The 26,618-nt window shown below is 38.7% G+C and overlaps 1 protein-coding gene across 3 annotated transcripts in view; it reads right to left on the bottom strand.

Annotated features, from left to right (window-relative positions):
• Positions 1 to 26,618, bottom strand: part of LOC127848898 (tyrosine-protein phosphatase non-receptor type 23-like) — an 81,274-nt gene that overhangs the window by 53,708 nt on the left and 948 nt on the right. For all 3 annotated transcript variants that reach the window (XM_052381568.1, XM_052381569.1, XM_052381570.1), the window contains exons 2-12: positions 16,300 to 16,374; positions 13,857 to 13,984; positions 12,427 to 12,553; positions 11,305 to 11,439; positions 7,586 to 7,747; positions 6,640 to 6,798; positions 4,598 to 4,656; positions 3,668 to 3,747; positions 3,078 to 3,192; positions 2,427 to 2,492; positions 1,753 to 1,892 (exon numbers count right to left, since the gene is read on the bottom strand). In XM_052381568.1, coding sequence (XP_052237528.1) covers positions 1,753 to 1,892; positions 2,427 to 2,492; positions 3,078 to 3,192; positions 3,668 to 3,747; positions 4,598 to 4,656; positions 6,640 to 6,798; positions 7,586 to 7,747; positions 11,305 to 11,439; positions 12,427 to 12,553; positions 13,857 to 13,984; positions 16,300 to 16,374 — 1,246 coding nt within the window. The remainder of the gene's footprint in view (positions 1 to 1,752; positions 1,893 to 2,426; positions 2,493 to 3,077; positions 3,193 to 3,667; positions 3,748 to 4,597; positions 4,657 to 6,639; positions 6,799 to 7,585; positions 7,748 to 11,304; positions 11,440 to 12,426; positions 12,554 to 13,856; positions 13,985 to 16,299; positions 16,375 to 26,618) is intronic.

Below are 26,618 nucleotides of genomic sequence, written 5' to 3'. Positions count from 1 at the left end.
AAGTGAGATACACATTGGACAGAGCTGTAGTATACAGGGAGGCATGTTAGTGAGATATCACACTGGACACAGCTGTAGTACACAGGGAAGCATGTTTGTGAGATATCACATTGGACACAGCTGTAGTATACAGGAAGGCATAATAGTGAGACATCACATTGGACACAGCTGTAGTATACATGGAGGCATGTTAGTGAGATATCACATTGGACACAGCTGTAGTATACATGGAGGCATGTTAGTGAGATATCACATTGGACACAGCTGTAGTTTACAGGGAGGCATGTTAGTGTGATATCACATTGGACACAGCTGTAGCATACCTGGAGGCATGTTATTGAGATATCACATTGGACACAGCTGAAGTATTCAGGCAGGCATGTTAGTAAGATATCACATTGGACACAGCTGTAACATACCTGGAGGCAAGTTATTGAGATATCACATTGGACACAGCTGTAGTATACAGGGATATATGTTTGTGAGATATCACATTGGACACAGCTGTAGTATACATGAAGGCATAATAGTGAGATATCACATTAGACACAGCTGTAGTATACATTTAGGCATGTTAGTGAGATATCCTATTGGGCACAGCTGTAGTATACAGAGAGGCATGTTAGTGAGATATCACATTGGACACAGCTGTAGTATACAGGGAGGCATGTTTGTGATATATTACATTGGGCACAGCTGTAGTATACAGGGAGGCATGCTATTGAGGTATCACATTGGACACAGCTGTAGTATACAGGGAGGCATGTTAGTGAGATATCACATTGGACACAGCTGTAGCATACCTGGAGGCATGTTATTGAGATATCACATTGGACACAGCTGTTGTGTACAGGCAGGCATGTTAGTGAGATATCACATTGGGAACAGCTGTAGTATACAGGGAGGCATGTTTGTGATTTATCAAATTGGACACAGCTGTAGTATACAGGGAGGCATGTTTGTAAGATATCACATTGGACACAGCTGTAGTATACAGGAAGGCATAAAAGTGAGATATCAAATTGGACACAGCTGAAGTAAACAGGGAGGCATAATAGTGAGATATCACATTGGACACAGCAGTAGTATACAGGGAGGCATGTTTGTGAGATATCACATTGGACACAGCTGTAGTATACAGGGATGCATGATATTGAGATATCACATTGGACACAGCTGTAGTATACAGGGATGCATGATATTGAGATATCACATTGGACACAGCTATAGTATACAGGGAGGCATGTTATTGAGATTTCACATTGGACACAGCTGTAGTATACAGGAAGGCATAAAAGTGAGATATCAAATTGGACACAGCTGAAGTAAACAGGGAGGCATAATAGTGAGATATCACATTGGACACAGCTGTAGTATACAGGGAGGCATGTTTGTGAGATATCCCCTTGGACACAGCTGTAGTATACAGGGATGCATAATATTGAAATATCACATTGGACACAGCTGTAGTATACAGAGATGCATGATATTGAGATATCACATTGGAAACAGCTATAGTATACAGGGAGGCATGTTTTTGAGATTTCACATTGGACACAGCTGTAGTATATTGGGAGGCATGTAAGTCAAGTGAGATATCACATTGGACACAGCTGTAGTATACAGAGATGCATAATAGTGAGATATCACATTGGACACAGTTGTAGTATACAGGGAGGCATAATAGAGAGATATCACATTGGACACAGCTATAGCATACAAATAAAGTATTAAACAAGGCTTTTTAGGTACCTGTCATGGAGTCCACGAGGTCCCGTATGGCAGTGGGCCGAACACTGAGCGCCGCACACTTCTCCAACAGTTGCTGTGGTAACCGCTCTGGTTCCGGGTTCAGAGACGTTTGGTCAAGCTGCAAGGAGGCCAGGTACTGGCTGAAAACAGAACAGGGGCCATAATTAATAAAGATGTACCGAAGTGTACACAATTCTTAGGGGGCTGTCTGTTGGTACAGTGAATGGTAAATCCAATTCCTATTGTATCATATTCTTGCCTCATGTGAGTTTGGTTGGTGGTCAACACCTTGTACCGGTTGGATTACCTCCGCCAATAAGTTCTGGGGCCGGTGATCACAAAGATCCTAGGAGAAATCTTTACTTAAGTGTTATTTAAGTGAAAATTCAGATAAAATTTCTTACGCAGGATCCAAGTTTTTTTTGCTTTTTTGCTTATACAATTAAGAATTATTGATGATTTCAGCAATAATCACTTTTTAAAAATATTTTTATATTTAAATACCTGTACAAGAAATAGCCAAAAACTTTAAAAATTTAAAATATTTCCTTAACCCCATGAAGACACTGCAACAGCATCCTTTAGTAAATAACTAACATATTACTTACATATTAATGGCTACTCATATAAAACTTCAAACAATCACCATGTCAAACATGGGCATCAGAACTTACGTGAGCTCTTCATTTTTCTCAGCAATCTCTGAGGCAATACGTCTCAACAAGGTGGCTTTCTCCTCACTGTAAACACAGACAAATCAGGTTGATCGCTTCAGTCTTAAGGCAGTAGAGAAACAATCTATTAATGTATTAGTTTTTAGTCAAGGTGACATTGTTGGTACAGCTGTTAGGCTGCATCTGTTTAACATTGTGCCCTTCTTCTTCATTAATTATGGCATGTGAATGTAGCCAAATTAACAACTTATGGAAGGTCAGTACTAACTCCTTTTCTCCACATAATCTCATGATTATTTAACCCTTTCCCACATAAGAAGCAAAGTGAAAATGGCTTTTGCAACCAGCATAAAACCAGAACAGCTTGCGAGTATCTCGCAGTCTGTTCAGGTTTTATGATATTTGCTGCTCATCAGTATCTAAGGGTTGTTGGAAATGAAGCCTTTAAAACTTGAATTTAGTAAGAAAGGTAGTTAATTAAATTTAATGTTTTATGGGTCTACAAATTAAAAAACATGCATATAAGTGGTAAAGGGTTAAAAAAAAAAAGACCAACAAAATTCAGCTATACATGTATAAATAAAACCAGCATTAAAATCAAGGAATCATCTGAAAGGAGGGAAAACCACAGTCCAGTTTTTCTGACCATACCTGTAAAGTGAAGCTGTCTCATGGGCAGACATTGGGACAAGTTTGCTAAAGATGTCAGGCCCAGACACCTCTGGGTCGCTTGGATTAAACGGGATACCTTTAACGAGGGAGGCTCCTGAAAATTACAGTTATTACAAAATGTATCAGTCTCCAACCAAAATGTACTCAAAAATGTTTTTGAGACCTTCAATTGGGAATTTAAGACAGTCATTTAGGAAAAATAAATACTTTTTGAGGTTTGGAATTGGGCAAAATTTCAGACATTAATTTGTTATAAAAACAATATAAACTGAGCAATGTCTGATAAAATTGTAAGATGGCACTGGATAGTTTAACTAGAATTGTGAATACTGATATAAAAATTTCCAAGGTAGCAAATTGTAAGCAGTATATGAAATTGCACAACACAGGGATCCATACAAAATTTCCATCACTTTAAGGCTTTCAAGATAAAATATACTGGTACAAAATATTATAATAAAAACGCTTGTTTTATCAAATTAATTACATATTTTTTTATATGTCAAAGATTAAAAAACTAACAAAAAAACACACACACACACAAAAACAGGAAAGCAAAGGTTGCTAACCTTTTACTTCAGGCAATGAGTCCAGTTCAGGTACTTTATCATGGTACACGAAGTCATTATCCTTCTTGGCCGCCTGGTGTCTGAAACAGCCAAAGCACAGACATGCAAACACGCAATAAGTAAGTAACATCATTTCAAAAGCACCCTTAGATACATATTTTGACATGTAGTCCCTTAAAAAAATACATTCCATTAAAGACCTTTCTTACTAGATTCAAGTTCAAAAGGCTTCATTTCCAACCCTTAGATATTGATGAGCGGCAGACAGCATAAACCTGAACAGACTGTGAGTTACTCGCAGGCTGTTCTGGTTTTATGCTGTTTGCACATAGCCATTTTCAATTTGCCTCTGAGTGGAAAAGGGTTAAAAAGCATCCTTACGTTTATATACCACTACATGTAACACATGTAACACATGTAACTATAATTATGTTGATTTAATGCTTTACACAATTATTTCTTACGTTTATGCCATGGACTTCTTTGACATGATATTTTTCTGATTTAAAGATGCAATGTTTGTTTTCTTATCAACAAAAGCACCAAATGAACAAGATGGAGACACAGAAACCAATTGGTTCACCATAATCAACTTGTAATCAAGGAACAAAGATCAGTGACGGTGTCAGGTAAGATTCTATAACCCATTACCACTTAGATACATACTTTCACACACTTGTAGTCCCTAAGAAAATTAACATTTAATTAAAGACCTTTCTTACTCGATTCAAATTTAAAAGGCTAAATTCATATCCAAACCTCAGATACTGATGAGCAGCAGACAGCATAAAACCTAAACAGACTGCAAGTTACTCGCAGGCTGTTCCGGTTTTATGCTGTTTGCACATAGCCATATTCACTTCCTTTCTGAGTGGGAAAGGATAAGCAATACTTCCACACAAGCACCACAGCATGTTATGGCTGACTTACTTTCCTCCTACCACATCGTGAGTAAATCTCAAGGCATCCTGAATATCATCGGACTCATTCTGAAAGCATAGGAAAAACTCGTACCACGCTAGATATGGTAAGGTAACATATATAGATTCAATGAAATAAAAAAATGCTAATTTTTATTTTTTGTGGCAAAATACATGTATATTCCATTTTAATTTCCTGCAACGATATCTTTTCATACAACACACAAACACTAACATGGTGCATGAACATGTGTTGAATACATTGTCCCACAAAACAAAACAAAATGAGCATTGTGTATCTTGTTAACTCTATGTTACCAGACCACATCTAGCGTTGAAATTTTGGCTATTACCATCATGAATATTTTTTTTGTGTGTTAACTTTATTTTTCAAAATATTGTATAAAATATTCATTGATTTTGAGCGTTAATGGGCTCTTAGTCTTAGAATAATTAATATTCATTAATTAAATTGGAATATTCAAATACTGCTTTAATTCTGAGTCAAACTTGTTATTCACCACCTCTTATCACAAAAAGACCAGTGGTAGACTGTATATTTATTTTATGCTTTCCGGTGGTTTATAGAGAAATATCAGTGAATTAAAACTGATAATTTCACTGTTTCAAACAATGAAAATTATCAGTGAAAATTATCGATAATTTTCACTGTTTATGTTAAATGACGTCATTTTTTTTGACGAAATGACGTCATTTTACCAGCGCAATTCTTTAGTTACACTCTTTAAGAATGCATATCAACTGTGAAAAAAAAGCATAAAATAAAAAGAAAATTTGTTGGGTTTGGTGGATTATTGATTTTAATTCACTCGTGATCATATAAAATATATATTTTCTATGATCACTCGTGAATTAAAATCGATAATCCACCGAACCCAACAAATATCCTCTATATATTCAAATACTGTGCATGTTTGTCTTGGCTCTAAGTCTAGTTTTTATTCTTAAGTCTAATAATTGGTTGGTGAATATGGGCGGGCCCTGGTATTTGTTCATTTATGTGTGTATCATAATACATCTGTGTACAGTAAACTCTTTTATTGATACATGTAGTCAGCTAGCCATGTAATTAATTGCTTGCAAGATAATAAGCTCTATGGGAATACCAGTTAATTCATAACTTAAATAGGTACTTACAAGCATCGACAAGAAAAAAAAAAACAGAAAAAATACACAACATCCTTCCCTTTCACTACATGTAGAAATGAATGTCACGAAATGGCATTACTAAAAGCAATCAATTAATGACAATTCTATTATAATTATTCATAAAATAATTTCTGCAGTTTCTCTTTCTGATACTATTTCCAAGCACTGTGCAATCCTTTCCTAGGAAAAAGTTTTTAACAAATCAGTTATAAAGACCGTCACAACCAGTTCCAATTCGCATTACAACCAAGCAGTTCCAACTATCTACTACTTTTCTCTAGATCTTTAATCTTTGTCTACACTTCCATGTATAATGGCTCACCTGGACCTGTTTCTCAGTTACAACATCACAGACTATACCTGGGCCAGTTTCTCAGTTACAACATCACAGACTATAATTATCAGCTTTATTGCATTTTTTTATCAGAATCTTTCCATGTATGACATGGCCCTTGCTACACTTTGGGGGATTGGGGATGGGGCACTTAAAGGGGGGAATTTCGCGTCCTTTTGGGCGAAAGGGAGATTTTTATAAGATCTTTTCACCAACCATTCAAAACTTAAAAAAGCTATATTTTAATGTAATTTACATAAATACATGTATACATTAATCAAAGGTTAATAGCACAATACCAGCTGGCAACATAGGTATAAAATTTATATATTTTTTTTTTGGAGGGGGGAATTTTTAGCTAAAATATAAAGGGAAAAAAGTATACTATTTTAAGGGGGGAATAGGGCCGAATTTTGGCCTCCAAAAACGGCCAAACAAGGGCCCTGTATGAAGCCTGACCATGGCCAGTTTCTCAGTCACAACATCACAGGCTATAATTATCAGCTTAATTGCATTTTTATCAGAATCTTTCCCTGTATGAATCTCACCTTTGCCAGTTTCTCACACTCTGTGAGCTTGTTCAGGGCCAAGGTATAGTATGCCAGGCACTGGCCCCACTTCTGTTGCTCCTCAGACTGACGGCCCATGTAGTAGTGGGTGATACACGTGTAGAACAGCACCTTCACGTCAATACGCCTCTTCCATTCCTAGGAAAAGAAAACATGGTCTTTTTCAAGTAAGTGTCTAAGAAAATTAAGCTAGTCAGGATGCGTTAAACAGAAGAGTCATACTTCTTTCTTTAAAATGTAAAAATCAATAAAAACTTTTGCTTAAAATTAAGCGTCTGTGGGTTTTGCTGAGTTGAAACGATTGTTGAGGGCTAGGGTGAAGTAGCTGTAGTTGCCCAAAACACCAGAAAATTTAGGTGTCTTCATGTCGTACACTTACAGTTACTTGCAGTATAAAATATAATTACAGTCCATGAAATGTCATCTTAGAGGCAATATTCATGGAATCTGAACATTTTATCAGGAGTAAAATCATGTTTAAGTTTTCACCAAATAAACTGCAATCTATTGCCAGAACAAATTTATTCCATAAACTTTTGGATCATCCCTCTTAATTCTGTTTTTTATCTGATCACGGAAATCATTGATGACTGACACCTTAATTAAGCCAGGCCCTATTTAAATATAACACTTTTAATTTAGGGATTGGGAATTTATTTCTCAACAAAAGTCCACTGATTTGAGAAAAAATACTTTAATTTAAATATTTATAATAATTCAAATTATTACAAAAAAATCTATAAATAATACCAGTAGTAACTTTGTAAAATGTCATTCAAACAAAATGGAGATATAATAATCATTAGGCACTAATTTTATTTTTATTTGTAAATTTGCAATATTTTTTTCAAATGGGAATTTACTGTTTTGCTTTAAAAAAATGGGTTTCTCAACATAGATACACCAGAAAAAGGTCCTGTATTACCTTATATCTCTTGGAGCTGATGAGCTCGAGGCTGTTACAGGAGTCTAGGTGTTTGAGTGTGGTATTGTAGAAGTCAACAATCTGTGCAGCCACCTTGGCTGTGATGGTGCTCTTTCTGCTGTCCGTCATTGACTTCTCCAGTATACACTCCTGGGCCTGGGCCTAGGGAAAGATAATATCATCCTTAACACTTTACCACTGAGATACGTGCTTTCACGCATTTGTAGAGTTATATTTAACCCTTTCAGTGCTGGAACCAAATTTTGGAGGCCTTTGCAAACAGTTTGGATCCAGATGAGACGCCACAGAACGTGGCGTCTCATCAGGATCCAAACTGTTTGCTATTCTGATAGTATTCTTTGAAAAAAAATCGAAGAAAATGCTAATTTTAGAAATTCAGCAGTCAACATTTTAGCAGACGACAAATTTCCCAGCATGCAAAGGGTTAATTTAAGACCTTTCTCACTAAATTCCAGTTTTAAATGCTTCATGTCCAACCTACTAAGATACTAAGAGCAGCAAACAGCATAAAACCTGAACAGACTGCGAGTTACTCGCAGGCTATTCTGGTTTAATGCTGTTTGCAAAAGCCATTTTCACTTTGTTTCCTATGGGGGAAATGGTTAAATGATATTTATGTTGTTTTTTCTCAATGTATTCAACAATATTTCAGTTATATCGCGAGGGTCTATAAAACTACCTACACGTTCCTTGATAAGCAGGTTTACCAGTTCTAAGTATGCAACTAAAAATCAGTAAATGAAAACTTCTTTCATTTAATCAGATGTAGGAAGGAGAATTGCTATACAAATAATTTAATCGAGCAACAAATCAGTTATTGGGTACGGCTGGTAAATGAATCGGGATCATCAGGTTTGTAGTCAGAAGATGCAACAACTGAGCTTAAACTATTTTAAAGCTTTCTTGGCATTGAAATCGAGGACATCAGCTGAAAAAGGAGAAATCATAACCTGGTATAAAACATCCATACACATGCAACCCTGTGTTTGACAGTCTTCATGCTATGAATGCTTTGCTTTTTTTATTTTGGGAAAGGGCCCAGCTGTCCATGGTGGATGAAAAACGTATCGACACAACTGAGAAAGGAGAGCATAAATTCCAAGTTAAACTTAAAATATTGGGCTTATGTAAAGCCACTGCTAAAGAAGGATGGAAACTCATGGCAGAGATAGTTACAAATCTCCTAGTGTGCAGTGAAGCACGCTAAATTGCTCATTAGTTTAAATACAGTCTTAAGACTGCTCCTCAACCAACATCATCAGCATGGATTCCGCCGTCTTAGAATGTTTCGGCCCTTAACTTCCATGAACATTCTGATAGCGGTGGGCCCACAGTGGTGATCAGTCACTGTGTGTTGGTTGATTGCCTCCAGCTCTTCTCCTCTCGCCTCAGCCACAGCCAGCTTGATGCCCGTTCGGCTGCTTGGCTCAGTCTCTGGATAGCCACTCGTCTCTCCCTGCCAGTTGTTCCTAATGCTGTCATCAGCCTGTGCACGGACTGGGAACAGAATCCTCTAACACCAACTTCCACGGGAAATAGCCAAGTTCGCCAGCCTTGTTGCTTGCACAGATCCATCAGTTCTGTGTACTTGGCCTCCTTCCGCTTGTAGGCCTCTTCACATCTTGCCTCCCATGGTACTGTCAGCTCTATGGTGACGAGCTTCTTTCCTGTCTCTGACCACAGTACAATATCTGGTCGTAGGGTCGTCTGAACCACGTGTGGGAAAACAAGCCTGCTATCAAGGTCAACTTCCATCTTCCAGTCTCTAGAGCCATCAAGAATTGATGCTTTTGTTGGTTTCTGTGTCTTCACGGTCTCACCCGATTTGACAAAAGCGATGTGCCCATGGCGGGGGTGATAACCATGTTCCTTCTTCCTTTCCTTCTCTAGCCAGTCAGCCAACTCTCTGAGGACCAAGTCGTGCCTCCATCTATATCTTCCCTGTGTCAGTGCTGTACTACAAGATGACAGAACATGCTCTAGGGTGCCTACTCTGTCACACAGGCTGCATTTTGGCTCTGATGTGAGTCCCCATCGGCACAAGTTCGCTGGGGATGGTAGTAGGTCATAGACAGACCTGAGGAGAAAGGAAAACCGAAAAGGCTCATACTTCCAGATGTCTCCCCAGGTCAACTTCCTGTCTGCGGTATTCCACGTGGTCCATGCTCCCTGCGCTCCCATCTCCACAGCCCTTGCTTGTCTGGCATTTTCTTCCGCCCTCCTGACCTCAGACTGAATCATCGCTCGCCTCTCTTTCTGGTCTGATCGGCTCCACAGTACCACCTTTCTCGCACCAATTCCTTCACGTCCAACTGCAGTCACTCCGACAATGTCTTTGTGCTTGAGCGTGTTCTCTGCCTGGCTCACAGACTCTGTCGCTGACCATTTCCTGCTCGTTCGGGTTTGGATCCCTGCCTCACGGATGAACTCGTCCGGAGAGTCCCTCAAGGTCAACACAAGTCTTGCTTTTGCTGTCTTGAACTCTTCTACCAGTGAAGATAGCGGGAGCTGTAACTTGTTGCTCTTCCCATAGAGTCCAATACTGGTAAAGCTGGGTGGAACTCCTAGCCACTTCCTGAGGTGTCGACTAGTGATTCTCTCCAGGGCTTCCACGGTTGTGCTGGGTACCTCGTAAAGCATCAACGGCCAGATTAGTCTTGGGAGCAGTGCATGCTGGTAAAGCCAGGCTTTGAACTTGCCGGGTAGTCCGCAGCGGTCTATCTTCTTGAGGCCCTCCTCTACCTGTTGCTTTAAGTTCTTGACATTGTCGCGATCTTGTAGGCTTGCATCAAACCACTTGCCCAGGCATTTTATTGGACTCGTCACTATGGCATAACATAAATAGTGTCACTGGAATGTCACGAACTTGTCCCTCTACTAGAGGAGCCTCATCAGAATTATTTAAAGGACACAAAGTAATGTTTTTTCCCAGGCAATAGACTCAAAAAAGTCTACATAAGCCAAAGAATTATAATGAAATCTTTCTAAAATAAATACACATCAACACCCTTATTTCAAAGTCGTCGGGACCGTTAAAAACACTTTGGATTAACGATAATGCATAATCAACATTTGATAGAAGACTTCTCTGATTCTGTAAAAATAAAACGTTGTGGAACACGTTGTGGGTACCGGGCCCTTCTTCAGATTGCTCAACATTTGGTTGGGAAAATAGTAACGTGGTTGAATTGTTTGTATCAGACATTTTGTAATGATGCTTGTTAAAAAGGTAAAGTTTATATATGATGCATTTCATTTGACAACATTTACTCAGACCTAATGTGACATGTGTGTTTGTTTTATACTAAAGAATGCAAAACTACATAAATAGTAGTTATCGGCTTTTGACGACATTATAAAATTAACACGCTATGCGCAAACGACAAAGGTGTAATTATCGTCCTTTGACGCGCCACCCGAAGACAACAAGAAATTACGCTATGTGTTTTGCAGTTTTGACTTTGGATTAAAAATTGATAATACGGTGCGAATTATAGTGTTGGGGCCAGCAGAATCACTTTGAATTAACAATTTCTTCCGTTAAACGAAGTTCGGATTAACTATGAAATTTTACATTTAACAAAGAAGAACCAAAATCAGGACACGAAAAAACCTTCCAAATAACGGTGACTTCGGATTATTGGTGTTCGAACACGCCATGTTGAAGTGTAGGTTTAAATCAAACTTATCATGCTTACCAGCATGAGGAACACCTGAAACGTGAGAATCTCGTGCGCCATGTCGAGACTCATGCCTGCACTCCCGAAATGGTCTCTGAGGTGCTCGAATGCCCATGACGCGCACTGGAAATGGGTGCATGAAACCTTCATACCCTGCAATAGAGAATAGAGTATTGAGCTTACTTTGGAAATATGACTTATGAAATTGTTAGTTTCAGTGTCATTTTTATTAAATTGGGGAAATCATTATATTGTTTAGTTTTCAAATTCTTAACAAGTATAGATACAAATGTTAATGAAGTAGAACAGCCTGTAAAACAAGAGCACCGCATAACGGGTGCAACGCTCGGCTGCAAAAGCTTGTCAGATTTTTTTTAAGAGGTCACAGTGACCTTGACCTTTGACGTAGTGAACCAAAAATGGGTGTGGCGTGTAGAACTCATCAAGGTGCATCTACATATGAAGTTTCAAAGTTGTAGGTGGAAGGACTTTGATTTTAGAGCCAATGTTAAAAACCTTTACAAACCTTGACACGGACGGCGGACATGACGAGCTGGCTATGACAATACCTCGGGTTTTCTCAGAAAACAGCCGAGCTAATAAGCCAAAGAGAGACCTGGCTTAACATTGAATAAAAAATGAGGGCAAGTGGAGCAGAGTCAAGAGGTTCAAATCTGTAATAACCAAATAAGCATGTAAACTCATCCAAAAAGTTACTTATTCAAATAAGATTTTAACTTATTAAATCTTTAGATTATGTTTTTAAAGGTAAATAGATAGGCAACTGTTGACATCAAAATACGAAGGGATCTTCCTTTCATCCCTGGTAATCACCATACCAATTTGCAAGATTTTGTAAAATCATTCTCTAGATATCTTGAGGAGATCATGTGGTCTACAATCCATTGACCTACAGCCAGGTTAACGGCCAGGTTCAAAGGAAATATATCTACAATTTGTCAATTATTCTCATGCTGTAGAATATCAAGTTTGACCTAAGCATTTTTGAGGTAAAAACAGCATTCAGTTCAACAGATGGACAAACAGATGAATGGTGGACCATTTTATAGTTCTCTCCAATGAAGGTACAGTAGGGTACTTCTTCTAAGGTTACATAAGCCAAGGCTACACCCCACTTACATCTGCACTCTGGCGGGTGTCCATTGCTCCTAGGATGGAGTGAAGGGCCCCAATGTTGTAGAGAATGCTAGCCTGCTCAAACTTAATATCATTCAGGGAGTACTCACGACCAGAATGCACCTCCTCCCTAGAACACAGCAAAAACAATATTGGGCTTATTAGAAAAAAAACAGGAATTATTGTTTATTAATTAAAAGTAATTCCATTTAATTTTTGTGAATACAATTAAGACATTCAACCTTAAAAAAGGTAATAGTAATGGAATGCAATTTGTGAATAAATGTACACAATATATAGTACATACATACATACATACACAGCATTTATATACCTGTGCTATTCTAAAATGACCCATAATTTTGAATTCAAGAACCATCAACCATGTGAGAGGTATCACAGAAAACAACCATCATGTGAAGGGTAAAAACAGGAACCCTAGGTAAGGTATAAAAGCCTCCCCACCCTCTGTAATCTAGAATATTGCTGGCTGAACGGTATAACAACCTAAAATGTGAAATGTAATACCACCTACGATGTGAAATGTATAACCACCTAACATGTGAAAGGTATAGCCACCTAACATGTGAAATGTATTACCAACTACCATATGAAATGTATAACTGCCTACCATGTGAAAGTTATAATCACCTACCATGAGAAGGTTATAAACACCTACCATGTGAAAGTTATAAACACCTACCATCTATAAGGTATGACCCTCTACCATGTGAAAGGTAGAACCATCTACCATGTGAAAGGTATAGCCACCTACCATGTGAAGGGTATAGAGCTTCCCCTCCCTCTGTCAATGGAAATCTGGCTTGCTTAAAGGTATAACCACCTACCATGTGAAAGGTATAGCAGCCCCCTCCCTCTGTCATTGGAAATCTGGCTTGCTTAAAGGTATAACCACCTACCATGTGAAAGGTATAGCAGCCCCCTCCCTCTGTCATTGGAAATCTGGCTTGCTTAAAGGTATAACCACCTACAATGTGAAAGGTATAGCAGCCTCCCTCCCGCTGTCATTGGAAATCTGGCTTGCTTAAAGGTATAGCCACCTAACATGTGAAAGGTATAGCAGCCTCCCCTCCCTCTGCCATTGTGAGTCGAGCTTGCTTAAAGGTATAACCACCTACCATGTGAAAGGTATAGCAGCCTCCCCCCCTCTGTCATTGGAAATCTGGCTTGCTTAAAGGTATAGCCACATACCATGTAAAGGGTATAGCAGCCTCCCTCCCTCTGTCATTGGAACTCTGGCTTGATTAAAGATATAACCACCTACCATGTTAAGGGTAAAGCAGCTTCCCTTCCTCTGTCATTGGAAATCTGGCTTGCTTAAAGGTATAACTACCTACCATGTAAAAGGTATAGCAACCTTCCCTCCCTCTGTCATTTGGTAATCTGGCTTGCTTAAAGATATAACCACCTACCATGTGAAGGGTATAGCAGCCTCTCCACCCTCTGTCATTGGGAATCTTGCCTGGAGAAACTGCAACTGGGAGTAGTACTTCTTCAGGGTGCTGCATCCCATGAAGTCATGTGACACCTGCACTGCTGTCTGAACATGGAGAAATGAGACAGTTAAAACAGAAGGGATAGTATATTGCATGATGCAAGTATTGAAATTTACAACTTAAAAAAAATTCTCAGCATGGGTTAAAGTTGAACTGAATATTATAAGTTGGGCAGTCAAGATGAAGTATACTTTTTTCAGTACATCATTTCAATAACACAAACACACACGTAATGTGTGATTAATATGATTAAAACACATATAGACTTTTGATTAATACAAATAAATTTAACATAAAGACAGTCAAAAATTGCTAGTAAAATCCACGCAATTGTTAGCATTCCAGCATCGTCTGAATTGATTGAAATCATTCATTATTTTTTTTGGCATACATACACTTCCCATTACTAAAAAATACAAGAATTAAGATGCACCAATTTATGCCAAATACTCTGTGAATTGTTACAAAAAGATATAATTAATCTTTTTTTTTCGAAAAAAGCTATATTAACCCTTTCCCACTTAGAAGCTAAGTGAAAATTGCTATGTGCAAACAACATAAAACCAGAACAGCTAGTAACTTGCAGTCTGTTTAGGTTTTATGTTGTTTGCTGCTCATCAGTATTTAAGGTTTGGAAATGAAGCCTTAAAAACTTAAATCTAGTAAGGTCTTAAATTAAATACAAGATTATTGCCAAGCAATAAACTGGCTCCACCATTGTCAGAAATTCCACCATTGTCAGAATATTGTTTTTATTTGTTGCCATAGCAACCAGAATTTTTGACGAAGGAACAAAATGAAATGATGTGCATAATGTCCATATTGCCATCTATCCATGTTCCAAGTTTCATGAAAAAATATTAAGAACTTTTTAAGTTCTCGCAGGATCCAGAAAACTACCATTTTCAGCAGTATTTCTAGTTTATTTGTTGCCATAGCAACCAGAATTTTTGACGTAGGAACAAAATGAAATGACATTCATAATGTCCATATTGCAATCTATCCATGTTCCAAGTTTCATGAAAAAATATTAAGAACTTGTTAAGTTCTCTCAAGGTTCCAGAAAACCACCATTTTCAGCAGTATTTCTAGTCTATTTGTTGCCATAGCAACCAGAATTTATGACATAGGAACAAAATGAAATGACGTGCATAATGTCCATATTGCCATCTATCCATGTCCGTCGTAGTGCTGTCGGCCATCCGCGTCATGCTAAAACCTTAACATTTTGTCATTGGCTCTAAAATCAAAGTGCTTCAACCTACAACTTTGAAACTTCATATGTAGCTGCACCTTGATGAGTTCTACATGCCACACGCATTTTTGGGTCACTAGGTCAAAGGTCAAGGTCACTGTGACCTCTTAAAAAAACAACATTCTGACAAGCTTTCATGTATTCAAAACTGCACCCGCAGCCGAGCGTGGCACTTTTTATGCGGTAATCTTGTTAGCTTAATTATCTGAGCACCATGTTAGTATGAAGAATCTTTATTTTCATAAACAATACAATAGCAATGTCTCATATAAATCAGTCTTTACTGAATTGGAAAGCATTGCATTTAATAACAATTTTGTTAAAAATAGGATCCAGATGAATCAGCTAAATGTACAAGAATCCTTTATATATAAACTTTCAAACATCAATGTAGCGCATCCTGTAAGCCATTTAATGCAAAAAATATACAATGTACGTGTAATGATGGACAGAGGATTTAAAAAATGTTCTTAAAATGGTGTTGATTTCAGTGCAGAACAAAAAAGTTTTGTTCTTATTGTCTTGATGAATGCTCAGATAAAATTATAAGATTTATTTCTTTGGACTTGGTAAAATGCCATCATTGATCAGATCATTCCATGGAGAGTAAAATGTTTACCCTTTTGTTTTATACTGACTAATATTAATATGAAATTAGACTTACAGTATCTGTTCTTAAACAAATTTGGTCCAAATAGTTGTCAAAAATTTAACACTGTGTGATATCAGATAAAATATGCATTTTTATGTTCATAAAGATGTAAAGATATTAACATACTTTTCAGACAAAGACAGTTAGCAGTGAGCAACATTCATATGCTAAAAAGAAAACAAGGCATGCAGTGCAGCCCACCAAAAAATTGGACTGTCCTGCTTCTATCATTCTGAAGGAAGTGTTGATATTCACCCCTGAATCCAGAAAAATGTGACAGACTCACAGACTGACTGACTGACACAGAGCGCAAACCATAAGTCCCCTCTGGTGAAACCGGTAGGGGACTTATAACTTTCTAAGGGACTACAAATGCATGACAATATGTATTCAAGTGGTAAAGGGTTAAGAAAAGAAACTGTTCATGGTGATCTTGGGCAATATGTGGCTACCTGTCTCATGGCCTCCAGTTCAGTACAGCTCTTGTTATATTGTGCAGGATCCTCCCCATAATGGTCTCTGATATACTGAGAATGAATAAATAACATATTTTCATTAAGTTGACAATATACAAAAATATATGAAAAATGAAAAATATGCAAAAAGTTTGCTAAAAATTATGTTTTCAGGTCCGTGAATTTTGGTCTATCGAAGCCTTATTATACATAGGGAAAAATTCCCCGAAAAGGCCAAATTTATCAATCTTAAAAATGGAATAACTTTTTTTCTTTTTAAGATATTTTAAAAATTCAAACTGTTCTGAGTTTGTTAACATGAGAGCAACATTACTAATGTGGCAATCTATTTATAAATAAAGTGTTTGAAAAATTGACTGGGGTTGCTAATTTATTTTATTCAAATTTGATCATAAAAACTGCCGGTCAATTTTTGTACTTCAAGTTCATTGGAAAGTGCATGGGTTGATGAGATGAAAAAATTCAGACATTCTTCCGGCAGACTGTGATAATGCCAAAGAAAAGTTGTATCTTCATTGTACATGTATGTAACACGCGCTATATACTAGTCTGAAATGATAAGCTTAAGAATGCTCTAGCAATTTGTTAAGTATATGTATAGCAACTGATAACAGATTATCTCATAATGGTTACATTTAATGAAAAAGAGCGAACTAAATGAAAGTAATTTTTACAAGACACAATTTTTGCTTTTTGAAAACATGATAAATCTAAAATAAATCAAATGGCTATGGACTGCATCAACTTTTTGCAAGTTTTCTCGGGCTTTTCAGTAAATAGATTGCAGACTCTTTTTTACCGATGCAAAAATAAACACATGCATGACTTAATCCCTTATCCAGTGCTCCAGCTAGGATTTAACAAGAGCACCGCCTTGGGGATGCAGACCACTCATCTATTTTATTTTTAAAGGTGAAGGGACTCTCATTTTTCAATCACAAAGGAGGGAGGGGTGGAGTGAAGAAGGGTGTATAGTGTGGGTGTGTGGAATTTATTACATTATCTTCAAAAAATGAGAAAAAAAAGGGAAATAAAAAATCGGGGTGGGGGGGGGGGGGGAAGTGGGGGGGGATTCTTGGGTGCGATGGTTGGACGGTATTTCAAACATAAAATAATAAAAATAAATATTTGTGTTTTTTAACCGTTTCAAAAAAAAAATGGGGGGGGGGGCAGGGGTGTGTGTGTGTGTGGGGGGGGGGGGGGTATAGTGTGAGGGTGTGGTGGTAATTTGTGAGATGATCTTAAAAAAAAAAAAAAAAAATTAGGGGGGGGGGATTCGGGTGGGGGGAGGGGGGGGTGGGGGGGATTCTTGGGTGCGATGGTTGGACGGTATTTCAAACATAAAATAATAAAAATAAATATTTGTGTTTTTTAACCGTTAAAAAAAAAATATTGGGGGGGGGGGTTCGGGTGGGGGGGGGGGTATAGGTTTAGTGTGAGGGTCATTTTTGAGATGATCTTAAAAAAAAATTAGGGGGGGAGGGGGGGAAGGGGGGGGAGGGCACGGGGGATGGTTTGGGTGGAGTCTATTGTGGTATGTCAGGTAAGAGTAGTTTTGTCAAAGTATCAATCAAATCTAATCATAAATAAAGAAGGTATGGCAATTTTAGCAAAATTTAATAATTTGACCTTGCGAGTCAAGGTCATTCAAAGGTCAAGGTAAAATTCAACTTGCCAGGTACATTAACCTCATGATAGCATGAAAGTATTTGAAGTTTGAAAGCAATAGCCTTGATACTTAAGAAGTAAAGTGGATCGAAACACAAAATTTAACCATACATGTATATTCAAAGTTACTGTACTAAGTCAAAAAAGGGCCATAATTCCGTAAAAATGACAACCAGAGTTATGCAACTTGTCCTTTTACTGTACCCTTATGATAGTTTGCGAGTGTTCCAAGTATGAAAGCAATATCTATGATACTTTAGGGGTAAAGTGGACCAAAACACAAAACTTAACCAAATTTTCAATTTTCTAAGTATAAAGGGCCCATAATTCCGTCCAAATGCCAGTAAGAGTTACATAACTTTGCCTGCACAGTCCCCTTATGATAGTTAATAAGTGTTGCAAGTATGAAAGCAATAGCTTTGATACTGTAGGAATAAAGTGGACCTAAACACAAAACTTAACCAAATTTTCAATTTTTTAAGTATAAAAAGGGCATATAATTATGTCAAAATGCCAGTCAGAGTTACATAACTTTGCCTGCACAGTCCCCTTATGATAGTTAGTGAGTGTTGCAAGTATGAAAGCAATAGCTTTGATACTTAAGGAATAAAATGGACCTAAACACAAAACTTAACCAAAATTTTCAATTTTTTAAGTATAAAAAGGGCACATAATTCTGTCAAATTGCATGCCAGAGTTATCTAACTTTGCCTGCCCAGTCCCCTCATGATAGTAAGTAAGTGTACCAAGTTTGAATGCAATAGCATTGATACTTTCTGAGAAAAGTGGACCTAAATGCAAAACTTAACCAAAATTTTCAATTTTCTAAGTATAAAAAGGGCACATAATTCTGTCAAAATGCACGCCAGAGTTATCTAACTTTGCCTGCCCAGTCCCCTCATGATAGTAAGTAAGTGTACCAAGTTTGAATGCAATAGCATTGATACTTTCTGAGAAAAGTGGACCTAAACGCAAAACTTAACCGGACGCCGACGCCAACGCCAAGGTGATGACAATAGCTCATAATTTTTTTTCAAAAAATAGATGAGCTAATAGGGCAGGCTGGCTTTTTTGCCAAATGGGCACTTTCGACGTAAGGAATTTTGTCAAAAGGGCACTTTCGAGTGTGCGGGCTTTCTGGAATGCTTCCACATGCATTTAAATTTATATGTTATTAATAATTGTTAGAATATATTATTCCCATTGTTATTAAACCATATAAATATGTCTACAAAATGAAATTAATTAGTTACTTGTAATGTAATAAGAGATTTATCAATTATCATATTATTTTTTTTTGGGGGGGGGGGGGGGCAGAGCGGAGGTTCGGGAGGGCAGGGCGGAGGTTCAGGAGGGCAGGGCGGGGCACCCTCAAATATAGGCCTAGCTGGAGCACTGCTTATCAGTGTTGTTTTTTAGTCAATTTGCAACCCAAATAGACTTTTGTAATACCGCATTTCAATACACAGGGGAAACGGTTGTCCTTTTCCAAGCCTTCCCTGACTAAGGGTAGACAAAATAGATATGTAAAATAGTATTTCGTAATTCTTACAAATTTTCATTTAGACCAAGAAGATTGCTTACACCATCTTAAGTGAAATATTCTAAGACCGTTTTACGCCACAAAAACGTTCTTAGAAACTAAAACAAATTTTGTTCGTAAAACAATTATGTTATTGGCAAAAGAGAGTGACTTGAAATATTGGGATTTCATTATTATTTTTTTTTTAGAAAATAATCATCTACAGGGCAAACTTACAAGAATTACGTCCCTTGAAAACAAAGGGAGACAATTATATTACTGCTTCATGCGAGGTTGTGGACTTTTATTGCTTGGCGTTATAACTATTGTCTTGTTCTTCATAAAAAAAATCTTTTTGATAGCCTTTTACATTTTCATACAGACAACTAATCCTATAACATTTACTTCAGCAGAAACTTCCCTGTATCTTGCAAATAGACTTTCAACGCCATTGGCGCTCTCGTCTTTCAAATTCAGGGCTGGCATATGGACCCATTCCCAGTGAACAAAAGTATATTCTTTTCCCAAATGAGACCTTAAATTTCCCATTTGAACATTGAAGGTTTCAAAAAAAAGAAGAAGATTTTCTACATCTCAATACTTAAATCACCCCCCCCCCCCTCCCATCTAGATTTATAATTTGAACCTAAGTCAATATAATGTTGAGAACACTTTCATTCTCAACACTTTTGAAGCATTTGTTAACAAATCAAGAACAACATTGATTTCCCAATTTAAGTCAAAACGCAAGGATTTTTCCCAATCCAAAGGGACCCTGTCTCATTCCCAACATGGGGAAAAAATCACTGGTTATAGACATTATCAAGTAATCAACTCAATGTGTGAGAATTTTGAAGTTCATGAGATTCTTGCTTTATGATATCGTTTCTCAAAGCAAAAATTAACAGCTGCAATTAAATCTTAAATTTGGTGATCAAAATCAAAATTTCATCAGAAGTCCCAAAAGTATGATGAACTCAATAAATGTAAGAATTTTCACTTCTTTAAAAGAGCCATTGGCACTGTACCTACATGACACAATTTACCATTATTACCATAGTGGTAATAGATAATACCCCAATAAGACACAACATAAACATAACATAGATGTAAATAGTCTGAAATTACTACAAAATAAACTTATTCACAAAGGTCAATTTTAAATCATTGCAGTCATTCCAAAGTCAAAACGTACCGTGGTCAACTTGTAACCATTTTGATCAACTCGCAAGGTAGTCATCTCTTACCATAGTCAGCTCAATGCTTATTGAAACAAGGGCTGTTTGTAAAACATGCATGCCCCCCACATGGGCTGTCAGTTGAAGTGGCAGCCATTGTGTGAATACGTTTTTTGTCACTGTGACCATGACCTGAAAATCAATAGTGGTCATCTGCCAGGCATGATCAATGTACCTATGAAGTTTCATGATGCTAGGTCAAATTATTATTGAGTTATCATCAGGAAACCATTTTACTGTTTCGAGTCACTGTGACCTTGACCTTTGACCTAGTGACCTCAAAATTAATAGGGGTCATTGCCAGTCATGATCAATGTACCTATGAAGTTTCATGATCCTAGGCGTAAGCATTCTTGAGTTATCATCCGGAAACCATTTTACTATTTCGAGTCACTGTGACCTTGACCTTTGACCTAGCGACCTGAAAATCAATAGGGGTCATCTGCCAGTCATGATCAATGTTCCTATAAAGTTTCATGATCCTAGGCGTAAGCATTCTTGAGTTATCATCCGGAAACCATTTTACCATTTCAAGTCACTGTGACCTTGACCTTTGACCTAGTGACCTGAAAATCAAAAGGGGTCATCAGCCAGTCATGATCAATGTACCTATGAAGTTTCATGATCCTAGGGGTAAGCATTCTTGAGTTATCATCCGGAAACCAGTTTACTATTTCAAGTCCCTGTGACCTTGACCTTTGATCTAGTGACCTGAAAATCAATAGGGGTCATCTGCCAGTCATGATCAATTTACCTATGAAGTTTTATGATCCTAGGCGTAAGTGTTCTTGAGTTATCATCAGGAAACCATCTTGTGGACGGACCGACCGACCGACATGTGCAAAACAATATACCCCCTCTTTTTCAAAGGGGGGCATAACTATTCACATGGTAATGAGTTCGAGATGCACAATCATAAGAAAAAATCTGGAGTTTAATACACAATTCTTTTTTTAATTATTTCACAAAATATTACAGTTTTACAACATGGACAAAATGACATACAGCAGACATACATTTTTATAGTTTAACACAGGTTCTCACATAAATAGTTTGTACTATGTGCTGAGTTGCTTCAGCAGTCTAAGTCCTGTTGCTGATACTTTGTAAAATGTAAATTCATGGACACAAAGGACATTATAACACATCAAAGATGACTTTCCATGTTAAACATCCTTAAAATATCATGCCAGGCAATGATGTGATAATACAGTTTAAACTGCTGAACGTAGACGTCATCAGCCAAGCTCCACCTGTTATAGGTTGTTTCGCCCCATTATGCTCGGTACAACCTCAAGGTGGCGGGGCAGGTAGTGATGGTCAATCACTACCTCGTCTACGATGGCTGCCAATTTGGTTTGCTGGGTCTTAACCAGAGCCAACTTGATGCTCGTTCAGCTGCCTTGCCCAGGGCGTGGATTGTAGTCTTCCTGACTCTTCCTTCTGCGCCCAGTGCTCCAAACATCTTCCACACCTACTGTGATGGAAATCCTCTGCATCCAACTTCCACTGGAAAGATCCATGTCTTCCAGCCTCTATCTCTGCATACATCTGCCAGATCCTGGTATTTGGCTTTCTTCAGCTCATAGGCCTCCTCGATCCTCTCCTCCCATGGCACAGTTAGCTATACAAGGATCACCCGCTTCGCCGCCTTTGACCATAGCACTATGTCGGGTCTGAGAGTTGTATGGGCTACTTCCTCGGGAAAAACTAGTTTCTTCCTTAGGTCTGCGCGCATCTCCCAGTCGTTTGCATCTTGCAGAATACAAGATCTGGAACTGATTGTGGCGGTGGGCTTTGTTGTACCCTCCTTGACGAAGCTGATGAATTGGGGTCCTTATTTCTTCCGGGGTCTATCCCTCTTCCGCTCTCTTTCTAGGGCGTCAGCCAACATTCTTAGAACTTGGTCATGGCGCCACCTGTAGCGCCCTTGTGCAAGGGCTGTTGGACACGACAGAATGTGCCGCAACGTTCCTATACTCCCACACAAAGAACAAGTGGGGTCTTCTGTCAGCTTCCATCGATGAAGATTTGCGGGGGTTGGAAGCATGTCGTATACTGCATGCAGGAGAAAACTTAGCTGAAGTGGTTCATATGTCCACAGTTCTTGCCACGTGAGCTTCCTCTCTGGTGTACTCCACTTCGTCCAATCCCCTTGCGGTCCAAGCTGGACCGACCTGGCTGACCTAGCTTGCTCTTCTGCGTTTCTGATTTCTCTCTGCACCAGGTCTCTCCTTTCTCTTTTCCCTGCTTTTTCCCACCTTTGAGTCTGTCTGGTGCCAAGTCCTTCTCTTCCCACGTTGATAGATCCCACAACATCCTTGTGCTTTAGACTGCTCTCTGCAGAGTCTACAGCTTTGCTCACTGACCACTTTCTCCCTGTCCTAACCTGAATTCCTGCATTGCTGACTTTCCCATCTTCAGAGTCTCTGAGGGTTAGCATAAGACGTGCTTTTGCTACTTTAAACTCCTCTACTAGAGAGCTGATTGGCATCTGGAGCTTTGTTGATCGGCCATACAGTCCAATGTTGGTGAAGGATGGCGGTAGGCCTAACCACTTTCTCAGGTGCTTGCTGATCTTCTGCTCTAGCTTCTCGACGGTGCTGATAGGGACATCATTGACCATGAGTGGCCACATCACTCTTGGCAGGAGACCGTGTTGAAAGACCCATGCTTTGAACTTCCCTGGGAGTTCCGACTTGTCTATTCTCTGCAAACCCTCAGCTACCTGCTGTTTGAGCATGTCCTGGCAATGCGTGTCTCTCAGTGAGGAATCAAACCATTTCCCTAGGCATTTAATCGGTTTGTCCTCTAGGGAGGGAATCTCTTCTCCCTGGATACACAGTTTGAACTGGCTTGTCACCTTTCCCTTCCTAACCACTAAGCTTCTCGACTTCCCCGGCTTGAACCTCATTCTTGCCCACGTTGCTGTTTCATCAAGGGCCGCCAGAATCCATCTAGCCTGTATGTGGGTTTCAGTGGTGACAGTCATGTCATCCATAAATCCCCTGTTGGATGGTAGACGAATTCCTGTGTTTGTTTTGGGCCCTCTTGGCTCTCTCTCCGCTGCCTTGATGATCATATTCATGCCCATCACGAACAGTATCACCGAGATAGTACAACCCGTAACAATCCCCTTCTCCAGTTGTAACCAATTTGTAGTGAACGTGTTGCTAGAGAATCTCAAGTTGATACCGTTGGTAGTGTCGAAGAGCTGTCTCAATAAGCTTGTGTGGAATTGAGCCGTATGCGTTGGCAAGGTTTAGCCATACCACTGTGAGGTTTTTGTGGTCGATTCTAGCTTCATGAAGTAGCTGAGTGAGTGCGCTGGTGTGCTCAACACACCCTGAGAATCCTGGGATCCCACCTTTCTGCACAGAGATATCCACATACTCATTCTCCAACATGTATGTCGTCAATCGCTTAGCTAGGATTGAAAAGAAAATCTTCCCTTCCACACTCAACAACGAGATGGTGCGAAACTGGTTGATGGTCTTGGAGTTCTTCTCCTTCGGTGCCAGACATCCTTCTGCACTTTGCCAACATGACGGAACAGTACCTTTTCGCCAAACAGTTTGCAGGAGTGACCACAGTCTTCGGAGAAGTTTTGGACATTTCTTGTAAACCTTGTATGATATGCCACTTGGGCCTGGTGCAGAGCAAGAGCGAGCTTTCTTGACCACTTCGTTGATCTCCTTCCAAGTGGGTTCTTTCATGTTCAATGGACAGTCTGGGTCATTGACCGGTAGGATTCTACTGCACTCTCCAAGGGGTTCCTCTCTTAGTGGGTCGGAGTGGACCTCCCTCAAAAAGGTTTCTACATCCTCTTGACGGCTTTCAAGTTTCCCAGACTTCTCTCCACTTAGCAAATTCTTTGTGAACCTGTAGGGGTCACTAACGAAGGCTTTTCTCTTCTTTGCTCTATCCCTCCTTTTCCGCCTGAGCCTCTCTGCGTTTGTTAGTGTCCTCAGCCTTGATCTAACCTCTTCTCTTAGTTTAACTATTCCCTTCTTCTCAACCTCGCTTGACTGTTTGTAGCGTTTCCTTAGGGATCGCAGTTCTGCTCGGAGCTTTTTTATTTCACAGAGTCTTCTGTTTGGAACCTGCGGCGGTCTCGAGAGGTTTGCTTTCTGCTCCAGTCCAAATCTCTCCTTCCCTAAGCAGTGCTCCAGCCAGCTTTTCAAAATAGAGGGGAGCTTCCCCAAAAAGGGCACATTTCACGCGTAATTTTGGAAAATAGGGCATTTGGTTATAAATATACTTAAGTATATACTTTGGTTATACTATATACTTATTAGTTGTAAATACTAGTGCATTGGATGACTTCACCAATTGTATGCTGTTCCTCATTTTGTGTAATGAAATTACAATAAATATATTACTATCTACATTGGCGCTAAGGAAAACAACTTAGTAGCCAATTTCCTAACCAACTTGGGCTAGCATCCGCCTGCATGCATTAGAGATATGTAGATATCATATTTTTTCCCGGTGTGTGGGTGGGGGGGGGGGGCAATTTTGATGGTTTTTTTTATCACCTATCATCATTGAACTGCATGTTAATCTTTCAGGTTCCAGTTTCAGCATAAGTGGCCTTTTAGAAGGAAATGAATGAAGAAAACATGAAATAAATTCAGAGGTTTCACTGGGTCAAAAAAACGTTGTGACTGTCGCTACTTAAATTTGTTGCTTTAAATAACTTTGAGCCAATGTTTGTCCACAATAATAATATTAATTAAAAAAAAATCTATATTGACAAATATAAAGTCTAAACAATGATCAATGTCACCATGAAGTAGCATCCAGTCTGGAGATTAAAATGAAACATTGTTATTGTTAATCATATGATATATTTATTTCACAACACGTTATTTCAACTAATGTCAACACCGTTGACAGTTTTGTTAGGTAGCGAAAATATATGACAATATCAACATTACATTTTACTTGCAGAGTGATAAATCCTCCTTCCAAACAAGTTCTTTATTTGTTGAAATAACAACTGTCTGCCCCTATTCGTGTTAAAATTCATCATGATTGAGGACAGACAGTGTTTTAAAGTTCAGAAATAAAATCCAAACACAAATATGTTTTCCATGCCGTAATTTCGGACTAAAAATTAACCGCATATTAGCATTAAAAAAAGATGATTAATTTTCAAATGTTTATAGGTATTTTGAATTAAAATCACTATTTTTGCAAACAAAAAATTATAACCAAAGAATTCAGAAGTTTAAAAAAATCAATAGTGCTGAGTTTGATTTTAATGAGTGTGATTGTGCCTAACCAAGCGTGACCTCAGAGATAATCTATTACAGCATGTTACTATCGTCTGCAACAAAAGGCTAATTAGTGATCTGATAACAAACCATGGCCTTGGGGCTTGTTTGTTCACAATGTGTTGACTTAATACACCCCAGGCAGTTATGTTACGTGTGTATTCATGTCGATGTTTCTGGCGATTTATACGGCCTGAAAGCAGGAATTTAGAGATCAAAAGGGCATTTGACAGAAAAATAGAGGGGCGCTTTTTAAGTGGGCAAATTTTAGAGGGGCGCGGCGCCCCTCTATTTATTGCTAGCTAAGGCGTAGGTGATCGAAGGTAATGCTTTAAGCTTCCTATCAACTGATCCTGTCAATGCTGTCTGAAGTACTTGGTCCAAATCCTCATCAAACGATGACCATCCACTGTTGTTCATAGCTGGCCAGGCGATCTTGGATCTTCTTTCTTCAGAAGTCGGTTGTGTTCTCTCCCTGCTAGGGACGGTCTTGTCCTTTTTCCTTCCTGCAGCGGGTGGTGTGCACCAAGAATCTGGGAAGGCAAGTTCTTCTGGGCTTGGATGCAATGGTGATTCTTCTGCACTTCC

Source organism: Dreissena polymorpha, chromosome 10, assembly GCF_020536995.1.
Source record: "Dreissena polymorpha isolate Duluth1 chromosome 10, UMN_Dpol_1.0, whole genome shotgun sequence".
Taxonomy (NCBI): Eukaryota; Metazoa; Mollusca; class Bivalvia; order Myida; family Dreissenidae; genus Dreissena; species Dreissena polymorpha.
The sequence above is the reverse complement of the archived record's forward strand: the minus strand, read 5'-3'. Positions and strand labels throughout refer to the sequence as shown.